Source organism: Rhinatrema bivittatum, chromosome 2 (assembly GCF_901001135.1).
Source record: "Rhinatrema bivittatum chromosome 2, aRhiBiv1.1, whole genome shotgun sequence".
Lineage (NCBI taxonomy): Eukaryota > Metazoa > Chordata > Amphibia > Gymnophiona > Rhinatrematidae > Rhinatrema > Rhinatrema bivittatum.
In genome coordinates, this window is record NC_042616.1 from 642,570,885 (window position 1) to 642,583,711 (window position 12,827).

The window sequence follows — 12,827 nt, forward strand, 5'->3', positions numbered from 1 at the left end:
CGTATGTAACTTAAAGAAGCCATTTTTAATTGTAGACGAGATGAAATTTCTTAAAGAAAAGTGATTGTCAATCATGACCCCAAGGCTGCGGACATGTTGCAGATGGGGAACGTCTGCTGTTGGGATAGGTGATATGTTGTTCTTGTGCGGCGTGATGATGAGGAGTTCGGTCTTGTTAGTGTTTATTGCAAGACATTTTTCCATGAGTAGCGCTTTTATTTCAGCGAGGGCCGAATCCCAAGTTTTCAGAGCATTGTCCAGTGAATCATTGATGGGGATGAGGATCTGCACGTCATCAGCGTATATGAAATGGCGGAGATCTAATTTAACCAGAAGTTTACAAAGCAGAGATAGGTACACATTGAAAAGTGTAGATGACAGTGAGGATCCTTGTGGGACACCTTGTGATAGATTTCTGGGTTTTGAAGTTTGGAGTCCCATCTTGACACTGTATGTCCTGTCTTTCAGGAATGATTGGATCCAGCATAATGCAGTGCCAGTGATGCCAATTTGTGAGAGGAGAGAGAAGAGGGAATTGTGATTTACAGTGTCAAACGCTGAAGAGATATCCAGAAGCGCCAGAAGATAAGAGTGGCCAGTATCCATGGTTTTTAGAATGGCATCTGAAAGAGACACCAGCAAGGTTTCGGTGCTATGATTCTTCCTGAATCCATATTGTGAAGGGAAGAGTAGTTGATTTTCATCAAGATAGTCTGTGAGTTGTTTGTTTATGACTTTTTCTAGGATTTTTGACAATAACGGGAGATTCGAGACTGGCCGATAGTTTGCCGGTTCAGAGGGGTCTAGATCAGATTTTTTAAGAGTGGGTTTTATAATGGCGTGTTTAAGTTGCGTAGGAAAAACCCCATCTGTTATGGATTTGTTGATGATGCTAGTAATTGCGGGGGCAATCCTAGTAGGAATGGCAAGGAGTGTTTTTGTTGGCATGATATCAATTGGGTGTAAGGCCGGTTTGATTTTTTTTAGTATTGCTTCAATTTCTGATGCCGTAGATGTTTCAAAATTTGTTAGAATGGGTGAAGTACTAGTGGTGTTAGTGGGCAATAGACTTCCCGGCAGCAAGGGGGAGGTAAATCGAGTCATGATATTAGTGATCTTGTCCTGGAAATAGGATGCTAATTTCTCACATTTATTTTTATCCTCATTTTCAGAGTAGCTGTTAATTGAGGGGGAGATAATGTTAGAGACGTATTGGAAGAGGGCACGTGGATTGAATTGGTATTGATGAATTTTTGTTGTGTAAACAACAAAAATTTTCTTGGCTTCATCCGTTGTTTTACGATACTTGTGGAGTAGCGATTTAAATTTTTGTAGATGAGTTGAGTCTTGGTTCCTAAGCCATTTCTTTTCCAGTTTACGGAGTTCGCGTTTCATATTTCTGAGGTCCGTGGAGTACCTTGGTTTTTTCTCTTTCTTCTCTGAGTTGATCTCTTTTGTAATTAGAGGGCAGAGTCGATTAGCAATGCTGCTAGTGAGTTGGTGCCAGGATCGACATGCTGAGTTGGCATCAGTGAGATCTAATTTATGGAGATTATTTGTGAGGACTTCGATGATTTCTTCCATTTGGCATTTTTTTCTGAATTCAATCGTTTTAAGTTTAGGGGGTGTAGAATGGAGATTACTGTTAACTGTGCAGTTAGTGTCTACTCGGTAGTGGTCTGACCATGGTATGGGTGTGCATTGAGGGGGTTCCGTGCTGATTAAAGAGTTCGTGAATATCACATCCAGGGTATGGCCTGCATTATGCGTTGGGCCTGAGACCGATTGTTTAAATCCTATAGCCCTGAGAGTGGAGAGAATTGCTTCGCATGCTGGTGTGAGAGGGGAGCGGTCAAAATGTAAGTTTAGGTCGTCTAGGATGATGGTGGGTATGTTGATGTTAATGTATTTGGTGATATATTCCGTGAGAGAGGAAGGGTTTTTTTCCAATATGCCAGGTGGTGCATAAATTAAGCAAATTTGAAGGTTCTTCGATTTAAATAACCCAATTTCGATCTTGTGTGGGGGTAAGCTGGATTGCAGAGAAAGTTTGAATTTCTTTTTAGCAGCCAGTAGAAGACCCCCTCCTTTTTCCTTTCGCCTGCACTCATAGATTTACATTGACTGCCCAATGTTTAAAGAGGGAAGTTTAAAATCTTAACACTAGTATATAGAGCTTTGCATGGGGAAGTTATATCATATTTATCTAGCTACTTTTATGTTTCTTCTTGTGCCCTTCAGTTAACCAATTTGCAATTATTATCTGTTCCTTCTGTGTAGGATGTTCATCTAATGGAGACTGGGCAGCTAGCTTTCCCTGTGGTAGAATATGCTTCTGGTAGTCCTTCAGTGTTTAGATGACTAAATGCTTACTTATTTCATGAAGCTTTTTCTAATTAAATACACTTTGCCTATGATGTTGCTAAGTATCCTGTTCTATTTATTTTCATCTGTGCACTGTCATCTATAATTTATTGTAAACATATTCTTATAATCTGCTTAGTAAGTTGCATCCGATATAAGTATAATATACATTTTTAAAAGCGATAAATAAAGAATGCTTCCCTTCAGGAAAGCAGACAGTTCTTAAAGACTTATTTAATTAATCTTTTCAAATCTATCCTCCATCCTCAAGCAATCATTGCAAGTTCCAGTGACACATTTTCAATCCTCAAATAAACTAATCTCACTTTGGGGAGTTCCCACTTGTGTAGCTGATTTTATCCTACTTGTTCATAGAGAAAGCTAAGTTGCTTTCCTGTAACAAGTGTTCTTCATAGAAATAGGATAAATCAGCCACACAATCCCTGCTTTCTCCCCCAAGAGTTGAAAAATAGCTTGCTCTAAAAACTGAAATGACTCGCATAACAGACAGCTGCGTGGAATGGCCCACTCATGCTCAGAAAGATCTTCTTGATATTTCTGAGCTTAAGAGAGCTTTTCCATCCCGGCACCATCAAGATATCACTTACTTGTGTGGCTAATTTATCCTGCTCTCTACAGAGAACATCCATTACAGAAGAGCAATTTAGCTTTACTGAAACATAAATCCATATTTTGGTTTATAAAGTATTTTTCACCCATGGAATTTGATTCTTTTTGTGGCAGTCTTACTCCGGAAATTGTTAGCACACCGTCCTCCCCAGAAGAAGAACACAAGTCGTTTCTAAATGCAGAGGTTGTGGTTGATGAATTGGTACCGACAACTAAAATTCAAATAAGACTAGCAGATGGAAGTCGTCTGATACAGAGATTTAATCTTACTCACAGGTACGTACACACATGGATATAAAGCATGTTGAACAATGTTATCTTACTCATCACACTTGAGGAATGCCCTTGTGAAACAGCTCTACATGATTAGCTTCTGGTTCTGCTCTTTGTCCCTGTGGTTTGATGTACTCATACAGAATATTCACATTATAATGTTCTTTAAATGTGGACTGTCTCCTGTCAGGGCTCCCTTTCCCTTTAAAAGATTGTATATTTTCCATAAAAATAGTTTATTTTAAATGTTTTCTCAGTTCTTGCTCCAGTTCCCAGTAATAATATATGCATTCTGATAGTATGAGTGTTTATTTGTGACCCACTTAGATGTTTTTACAGTAATGCAATATATATAAACATTAATTAATTAAATAGGTTTATTTATAATCTGAAACCAAGCTGCCTCAAGACTGTAGAAAAAAAATCACTCCAAGTTGCAGTGGGGTGGCCCAGTTCTCTTTATTATCTTCCTGATGACAAATTGTTTTGTGGTTTGCATACTGGTTAAAAGACAGGAAAAAGAGAGTAGGATTTAATAGTCAGTTTTCTCAGCGGAGAGAGTTAAACAGTGGAGTACCTCAGAGATCTGTTCTTGGACCAGTGCTTTTTCATATATTTATAAATGGAAAAGGGAATGATGAGTGAGGGGATCAAATTTGGAGATGATACAAAATTATTCAGAGTACTTAAATCACAGGCGGATAGTAATAAATTGCAGGAGGACCATGTGAGACTGGAAGATTGGGAGTCCAAATTGCAGATGAAATTTCATGTGGGCAAATGCAAGGTGATGCATTTAGGGAAAAATAAACCATGTGTAGTTACACAATGTTAGGTTTCATGTTAGGAGTTACCACCTAGGAAAAAGAACTAGGTGTCATAGAGGAAAATACATTGAAATTGTCTGCTCAGTGTGCAAACAAAATCTTAGGAATTATTTGGAAGGGAATGGCGAATAAAACAGAGAATGTCATAATGTCTCTATATCGCTCCATGTTGAGATCGCACTTTTGATGCACTGAAGAAGGTACAGAGAAGGGCAACCAAAATTATACATGGCTCCCCTATGAGGAAAGGCTAAAGAGGTTAGGCTGTTCAGCTTGGAGAAGAGACATCTTGGGAGGATATATATATATTTTTTTTTATATACTGACTTGATATGATGGAGGTCTATAAAACCATGAAAGATTAGAACAGGTTAATGTAAATGTACTTTTTCAGATAATACAAGGACTAGGGGGCATGCCATGAATTGAGCAAGTAGCACATTTAAAACATAATGAAGACATTCTTTTTCACTGAATGCATAATTCGTTGCCAGAGGATGTGGTTAAGACAGTTAGCTTATCTGGGTTTAAAAAGGTTTGGACAAGTTCTTGAAGGAGAATGCCATAAACTCATATTAGTAATGTTGGCTTAGGGGCGGATTTTAAAACCCCTGCGCGCGTAAATCCTTCTGGATTTACGCGCGCAGGGCCCTCGCGCACCGGCACGCCTATTTTGCATAGGCCGCTGGCGCGTGTAAAGCCCCGGGACGCGCGTAAGTCCCGGGGCTTTTGAAAAGGGGCGAGAGGGGGCGGGCCCAGGGGCGTGGTGCCGGCCCGGGGGCGTGGTCGAGGCCTCCGGACCAGCCCCCGGGACCGGAGGACGGAGCGGGGCTGCCGGCGACGCGCGCAAAGTTACGCCTGCTGAAAGCAGGCGTAACTTTGCCGACAAAGGTAAGGGGGGGTTTAGATAGGGCCGGGGGGGTGGGTTAGGTAGGGGAAGGGAGGGGAAGGTCGGGGGGAGGGCGAAGAAAAGTTCCGTCCGAGGCCGCTCTGAAATCGGAGCGGCCTTGGAGGGAACATGCAGCTCGCGCTGGGCTCGGCGCGCACAGGTTGCACAAATGTGCACCCCCTTGCGCGCGCCGACCCCGGATTTTATAAGATACACACAGCTTCGCGCGTATCTTATAAAATCCAGCGTACTTTTGTTCGCGCCTGGTGCGCGAACAAAAGTACGCGCTCGCGTATTTTTTAAAAATCTGCCCCTTAGGGAATAGCCACTGCTTATTACTGGAATTAGTAGCATGGGATCTATTTAATGTTTGGGTACTTGCCAGACCAGCTTCTTATATTCTTATGAGTAGCCTACTGGTTGGAACAGCAAGCTGGGACATGAGGAAGCCAGGGTTCAAAACCTGCTGAAGCTCCTTATGTCCTTGGGCAAGTCATCTCACCCTTCTTTGCTTTAGGTTCAAACCTAAAGGGTCATTTATAGCATAGTAAATGCAATAATTTAAATACCATGTGTTATTGCAGGTATGATAATGAACTGCCTTGCAAATTTATTTATTTTATTTATTTCTTTTTTATACCGACGTTCATTTGCACATCACATCGGTTTACAGAGAACTGAGTGGGAACAAACAAAGATGTCCGAAAAGAAATTACATCTCAAATTTAAACATCTCGAGTTTAAAACATCTCAAGGTTTCAAAACAGTAGAGTTGCAAGAGGTAGGGTAAAAAGTCAAGGAACGAAATAACATAGAAATAACTATTAGCATTTTTTAAGCATAAGTAGAACAATACTATTGTGTATAGGAGAGTGAGTATAATAGCTTTTATAAAGTGACTCATGCTTGGTGGGTAGGATGACAGCGTGGGTGGGTGTTAGGAGCAAGCCTGCTTGAATAGCCAGGTTTTCACTTTTTTTTTTAAGGTGTGTGGGTTGGACTCGAGTCTTAGTTCATGGGGCTTCCATGTGGATGCAAAGCTGCTCATTACTAGCTTAAAACATGTAAATCTACATGGCTTGCCTTAAAAATTGCAAGCCACATTATTTGATTAAAAGTTAGGTATACCTCTTGAGTTGTAGCTAACTTTCCCTAGGAGCACTGGGATGCTAATGTGTCCCAATTCCCCAAGGGCCATGTTGTAAAGAGCTCAAGTGGCCCAGCAAAGTGCCTCTCTCCTCAAGTAGAGAAACTCCCACAGCCCTTTGAGGCGGCTCCAGTACAGAAATAGTAAAAAAAAATAAGTAAGAATCTTATTGGCACAGGCCTCTCCCTTCTCTTCCAAACTCTGCTGCTTTTCACCAGTTCCCGCATAGACCTCCATCCTAGGCACTGAGGTAAAACCAGTACTGCATCAGCCTGTCTTGAAAATCTGGAGCTAGTTGGTAGCCCTATTTGTAAGTTCCCTGGAAGTATAATCAAAAAGATTATTTTGCTTTTGAAAAAGAGGTCATGTTATCTGGTTGGATTAATGTGTCTAAGATTTTAGCACTTACATTTTCCCTTTTGTAAACACGTTCACTCATTTACCAGTTTTAGTTTGTCATTAACAGATATGTATATTTATATTTAAAGTATATATATATATATATATCATTCTGTTCGAGCACAGCAGTAAATATACAGTCATGCCTGAAAGTCAGTATATAATTCTTTTTATAATATGATAATTAAAGTTTTGACCATTGTGTGTTATTGATGAACCAATCAGATTACAGCAAATTCAGTCTTTTTCAGCTGCAGATATCACACATTTTGGAGCTTCTCATTAGTCAATGATAATTGTGTTATAAAGATGATTCTCCTTTTTTTATGCTATATGATGATTTTACTTTTTTTTTCATCAGGATTATGGACGTTCGGCACTTTATTATTGATTCACGGCCTGAATTTGCTACAGAGGATTTTGCTCTTGTGACTACCTTCCCAAACATAGAGCTATCGGATGAAAACCAGACGATACAAGAAGCTGATTTACTAAACACTGTGCTTCTTCAACGACTAAAGTAACCCTCTTTCAGGGCTCTGACTTTTGAAATATATTTTGTTCCAATAATGCTTCCAGACAAAATAAAACAAACATGGCCTCTCACTTGCACAGATCAATTTATTGTGATCTACTATATCTTCTATATGTAGAATGTCTGTGAACCAAGGATTATTGTCCAGTTTATGAAAAGATAAACATTAATTAGAAACTTTAGTGAAGTTTTACAGCAGATCTGAGAATACAGAACTTGAAGCAGCAATACTATATTGATGATAATATTCTATTGCACTTTATTGCAGGTACCAAATATATACAACTTATGTCTTCTTTTTCACTCTTAGTTGGGAATTTTTATATTACATTATACACAGAGGGGACAATAATCAAATGGTTTATCTAGCTAAGGGTCAGATTCAATAAGGCTTTTCTCCCATTTTGGGTTTATGGGAAAAACCCTTAGCTGGACAAATCATAAACTTTTAATATCCCATGCTCTGACAGCCTCTAAGTTATCCAGCTAAGTAGTTAGCTGGATAAAACTAGATTTATTTATAGCAGAATGATGAGGCGTGAAAAAAAGGGGCAGGGGGCGATGATTGGCAGCCGGCCGCATCACGGTGGTACAGTTTTGCCCGCCAAGGTGCAGCCACTCTGCACACTGCCACCCCCATAACGCCACGGGAAAAGGTGGAGTTATTTCCCGCGGTGCTGCAGACTGTAATGTGAAAAACATTATCTCCCGCAGCACTGCCGGGAGATAACTCCACCCAAACCCCACCCACACTCCTCCCCCTCCCCTAATTAGAATAATACCACATGCGATACTGGCACATCACAGAATAAAGAATGACCCTGTTAACCGGATAACTTGGAGGTGGTCCAATAGTATTCCAGGATGGAGATAAGTTAGCCAGATAAGTTATCCGTCTGACTCCGATATTCAGATTTAGTTGGATAACTACCAGAGAACAATCCTAAAGTTAGCCAGATAAGTTAATCCAACTAACTAGGACTATCTGGCTGTATTCAGCAGAGCACCTAAACAGCAGTGTTCCGCTGAATATCCCAGATAAGTTATCCAGCTGACTTTAGCCGGATAATTGTTTGCTTTCATGAGGGCTGCTATTTTTTTTTTTTTTTTTGCTAACACAGGAAATAAATTTGAAATTATAGTGGACAAGTTAGCTAAGTATAAGCATTCAAAGTCAGGCAGCAGCAACTAAAGCAAAGTAGCCATTATACAGTTTGCTTGCTGAACCATAACTGGAGTATGGGGTACAGTTCTGAGCCCAACATTTCAAGAATATCTAAAAACTAGAAAGGCAATTAAATAAAGAGATATAGGGATTTGCCTTTGAGGAAAGCTTATTAAATTAGACCTCTTTTCCTTAGTAAATTTTGAGAAAAGATACAATTTATATATATAAAATGTACTTAGGTGCCACTGCAGTGTGATCTCTGGCTCTAGCAGCATGTGGGCTGGAAGGAGGTTCCAGCATTGGCCTCCAACTCAAGTTGTACAAAGATGGCAGGGAGTTAGCAGCTCAGCCTGCACAGGTTGGAAGATCCAGCAAATATCTGTGGCAGTTGGATGGGAGGGGGAACACTCACTGTTCCCCCTCCCATCCGGGGTCAGATGGGAGGTGGGGGCATACAAGTGCATGTGTCTGATAGTGCTTTTATAAAAATACATTTTCTCTGAAAACAAGGAATTCAATTATCCCAAAATTGGGTCACATGACTGTGAATGTTATCCAGTAGAATAAATCTTCTAGAGCAGTGGTTCCCAAACTTATCCTGGGGGACCCCCAGCTAGTCGAATTTTCAAGCTATCTGAAAAGAATATGCATGAGCTAAATTTGAATGCAGTGGAGACTGTGCATTCAAATCTATCTCACAAATATTTATTGCAGATATTCTGAAAATCCGACTAGATGAGAGTCCCCAGACAAGTTTGGGAACCTCTGTTCTAGAGCTTTCTAGTAAAGACTAAAGGTTTTTACTGAATGCATATGGAACCCTGCATTGCAACAACCGAACAGCTGTTTTTTGTTTTGTTTTTTTCCTCACCAGCCTACTCAGATATGTTTCTTCTTAGCTCTACATTTTCCTTCGTTTTAGCTATTTATCTAGTTTTCTTAGCATTTTATAAGTTTTATTGCCTTCTCCTTCCCCCCATTATTCCTGTGGGATCATGGCTTCCAACAGGCCCTCCAGCTGCAGTTTGTCTCCTCAAACATCTTCTGAAGAGAATATTTCTTCTTTCATTTTTGATTTCTCAGCATCAATTTTTCTTACCATGGCAGATAAGCTGGCCTACAGCATCAAAATTTGCTTCCAAGTGCACACAAAAAATATCCATCACAAAGTGTGATATGTCTTACATAGATACATAGAAATGAGGGCAGAAAAAGATCAAACAGCCCATCTAGTCTGCCCAGCAAGCTCCCACACTTATTTTCCCATACTTTTCTATTTCACCGACCACCAAGTTCAGGGCCCTTGTTGGTAATTGTTTGATTCAAATTTCCTGTCAGCCTCTGCCGTTGATGCAGAGAGTAATGTTGGAATTGCATCAAAGGTGATTCATAAGGCTTTATGGTTAAGGGTAGTAACTGCCGCATCAAGCAAGTTACCCCGATACTTGTTTACCCCAACTGCACAGATCAATGCCTTGTTGGATGTTGTCTAAACAGTAAATCCTCTTTTCCACATTTCCCCCTGCTGTTGAAGCAGAGAGCAACGCTGTATATGCATTCAAAGTGAAGTATCAGGCTTAATTGGTTTAGGGTAGTAACCGCCTCAATAAGCAAGCTACCCCTACACTTATTTGTTTACCCAGACTGTGTAGTTCAGTCCTTGTTGGTTGTTGTCTGAATGCAAATCCTCTTTTCCACATTTCACCTTGCCGTTGAAGCAGAGAGCAATGTTGGAGTTGCATTAACCGTGTGAAGGCTTATTGAGTAAGGGTAGTAATCACCAGGTAGTAGCCACCATTCCAGCAAGCCACCTCCATAGCTCTACCCTTCATTCCCATCCTCTAGCCTTTATGGATCCACAGTGTTTATCCCATGCCCCTTTGAAATCCTTCACAGTTTTAGTCTTCACCACTTCCTCCGGAAGGGCATTCCAGGCATCCAACACACCCTCTCCATGAAGAAATACTTCCTGACATTGGTTCTGAGTCTTCCTCCCTGGAGTTTCAAATTGTGACCCCTAGTTCTACTGATTTTTTTCCAACGAAAAAGGTTGTTGTTAACCATGGATCATTAAAATCTTTCAAGTATCTGAAAGCATATATCATATCACCCCTGCTCCTCCTCTCCTCCAGGGTATACATATTTAGGTTCTTCAATCTCTCCTCATAAGTCATTTTGGGGTGGATTAGGGTTACGCGCGTAACCCCGAAAACCCACTCCTGCGTGCGCCAAGCCTATTTGCATAGGCTCAGCGACGCACGCATGTCCTGGGGCTTGAAAAGGGGCGGGGGCGGGGCGGTCCGGGGGCGGGGCCAGAACCTCCAGGCACAGCAGCCATTTGCCGCTGTGCCCGGAATTGCGGGCTGGCCGTCGGCCGGTGCGCGCAACCTACGCATGCCCAGCGGCAGGCGCAACTTAAAAGTTAAAGGTAAAGGGGGGGGGTTAGGTAGGGCTGGGGGGCGGGGAAGGGAGGGGAAGGTGGAAAGTTCCCTCCAAGGCCGCTCCAATTTCGGAGTGGCCTCGGAGGGAATGGAAGAAGGCTGTGTGGCTCAGCGCACACAACTTGCACAATTGTGCACCCCTTGCGCGCACCAACCCTGGATTTTATAACATGCGCGCGGCTACGCATGCATGTTAGAAAATCGGGCGCAGATTAGTGCGCACAAATCTATGCCCGCGCATAATTCTTAAAATACGCATCCACCTTTTTGGTCGCCCTTCTCTGGACTGCCTCCATCCTGTCTCTGTCCCTTTGGAGATACGGTCTCCAGAACTGAACACAGTACTCCAGGTAAGGCCTCACCAAGACCCTGTACAAGGGGATCATCACTTCCTTTCTCTTACTAGATATTCCTCTCTCTATGCAGCCCAGCATTCTTCTGGCTTTAGCTATCGCCTTGTCACATCGTTTCGCCAACTTCAGATCGTTAGACACTATCATCCCAAGGTCTCTCTCCCTAATTGACTTGCATAATTGAAATCGGACTTGTCTGTTATCTGCAATTTTGGGTTGGAAGGTCTAAGTGAACTGGTGGGGGTTCAGAATTCAGTGCTAGAGGGTCTAGGTGAACTGGAGATGGGCTGGGTGACTGGATGTATCAGCGAACTAATTATTTCAAGTATGCACGCAAGTATTTTCAGAACCGTGTGCATGATACTTTATAAAATACCTGCCTCCATGAATTAATCGGGTTATTATACGTACATGTTATTTTTTTATGCGCCTAAAATATGCTCACGGATGTTTATAAACTAGATGGAGAAAGTATGTGGTTCTTGCATTGGAAATATTCATGCGTACTAAAACAAGCGCATGTATTTTTGGAGGAGAAATATTTATATTAATCTCCATGCATCCACTTAAAGCAAGTAAATGCTGTTTTTTGGATAGGTTTGGAAGTTAGGCTTTTATACTGTAAGATCACCTTGAGCTACTATTGAAAAAGCAAGAGCTAAATATATGATAATTATCAGTTTTCAAAAGAACACACATAAATGTATGCACATGCATTTATACCTGCTATAAATTAGGTATAAATGTGTGTGCGTACTTCTGAAAATCAATATTACGCATGTAAATTATTTTGCCAGTCCCGGAAATGTCTCTTTTTTTTGTGCTTGTAAAATATGCATGTGAGTTACGTGCATGGATTTACACATACAGGCCCCTGAGCAATTTTCAAAAGACCTTTTAAATGCATAAATCCTTTTGAAAATTCAGCCCTAAACATTTAAATTTACAATAATTGTGTTGCTAAGTGATTCAAGAAAATGACTATCTTAATTCATAAATCAGCATGTAGGTGTTGCTGTTAAGTGATAGCCGGAATTCCCAGGCATGTTAGATATTTTTTCTTCATTGCCAAGAAACACCAAAAACCGATCCTGGTCATCGCTCCCTTTCTTATGTCACCTAATATAGAAACATAGAAATGATGACAGAAGAAGACCAAATATCCATCCGGTCTGCCCTGCAAGCTTCTTAACCGCCACTCTGTGTAGGTTACTCCCATGTTTCTCTAACTGCTGCTCTGTGCAGTTATCTCTAAATCTTATGATAACCCATAAAAATTGCAGTGATTAATAAATCTGAATAAAGATAAAGTTAAAGCTAGCAAAATTTTTTACTGGGTAATGAGCTTTCTTCAAAATTCAGACAGTGCTGCTTGACGTGCTTTGCTTATGGATTTGGCAGTAGAAGCAGTCTTGTGCTTTTTCCCTTATGTCTGTGTATCAGTACCCCAGACTGTAGAAGTCGGGCTCCTCTTGGTTATTGTCTGATTCCAATTCACTTTTTCTGCCTGCCATCAAAGTGGGGAGCAGTTGCATTAAAAGCATCAAGGCTTATTGGTTAAAGTTAATAATCTCCATGTCTTCTGCTAAGTGTAGTAAATGACGCACCAGCAAGTGACCCTCATGCACTCTTTCTTCATTTCCTGTAAGTCTTGGCCGTAGAAGCAGTCCTGTTTTTTTTCCCTTATATTTGCATATCAGTCTTCTAGACTGTAGAAGTCGGGGGTCCTTGGTTGTCGTCTGAATCCAAGTTCTCTTTTCCCCTTGACATCTAAGTGAGGAGCAATGTAGTTGCATTAAAA

General features: G+C 41.0%; 1 protein-coding gene across 5 annotated transcripts in view; it reads left to right on the forward strand.

Annotated features, from left to right (window-relative positions):
• Positions 1 to 7,135, forward strand: part of UBXN2B (UBX domain protein 2B) — a 112,957-nt gene extending 105,822 nt beyond the window's left edge. For 4 of the 5 annotated variants that reach the window (XM_029591333.1, XM_029591336.1, XM_029591338.1 and 1 more), the window contains 2 exons: positions 3,109 to 3,270; positions 6,891 to 7,135. In XM_029591333.1, the coding sequence (XP_029447193.1) occupies positions 3,109 to 3,270; positions 6,891 to 7,053 (325 nt within the window). In that variant the 3' untranslated portion in view covers positions 7,054 to 7,135. Of the gene's footprint in view, positions 1 to 3,108; positions 3,271 to 5,656; positions 5,765 to 6,890 lie in introns of all 5 variants that reach the window. The other variant, XM_029591334.1, reaches the window with a different exon arrangement.
• Positions 7,136 to 12,827: the final 5,692 nt, after the last annotated feature.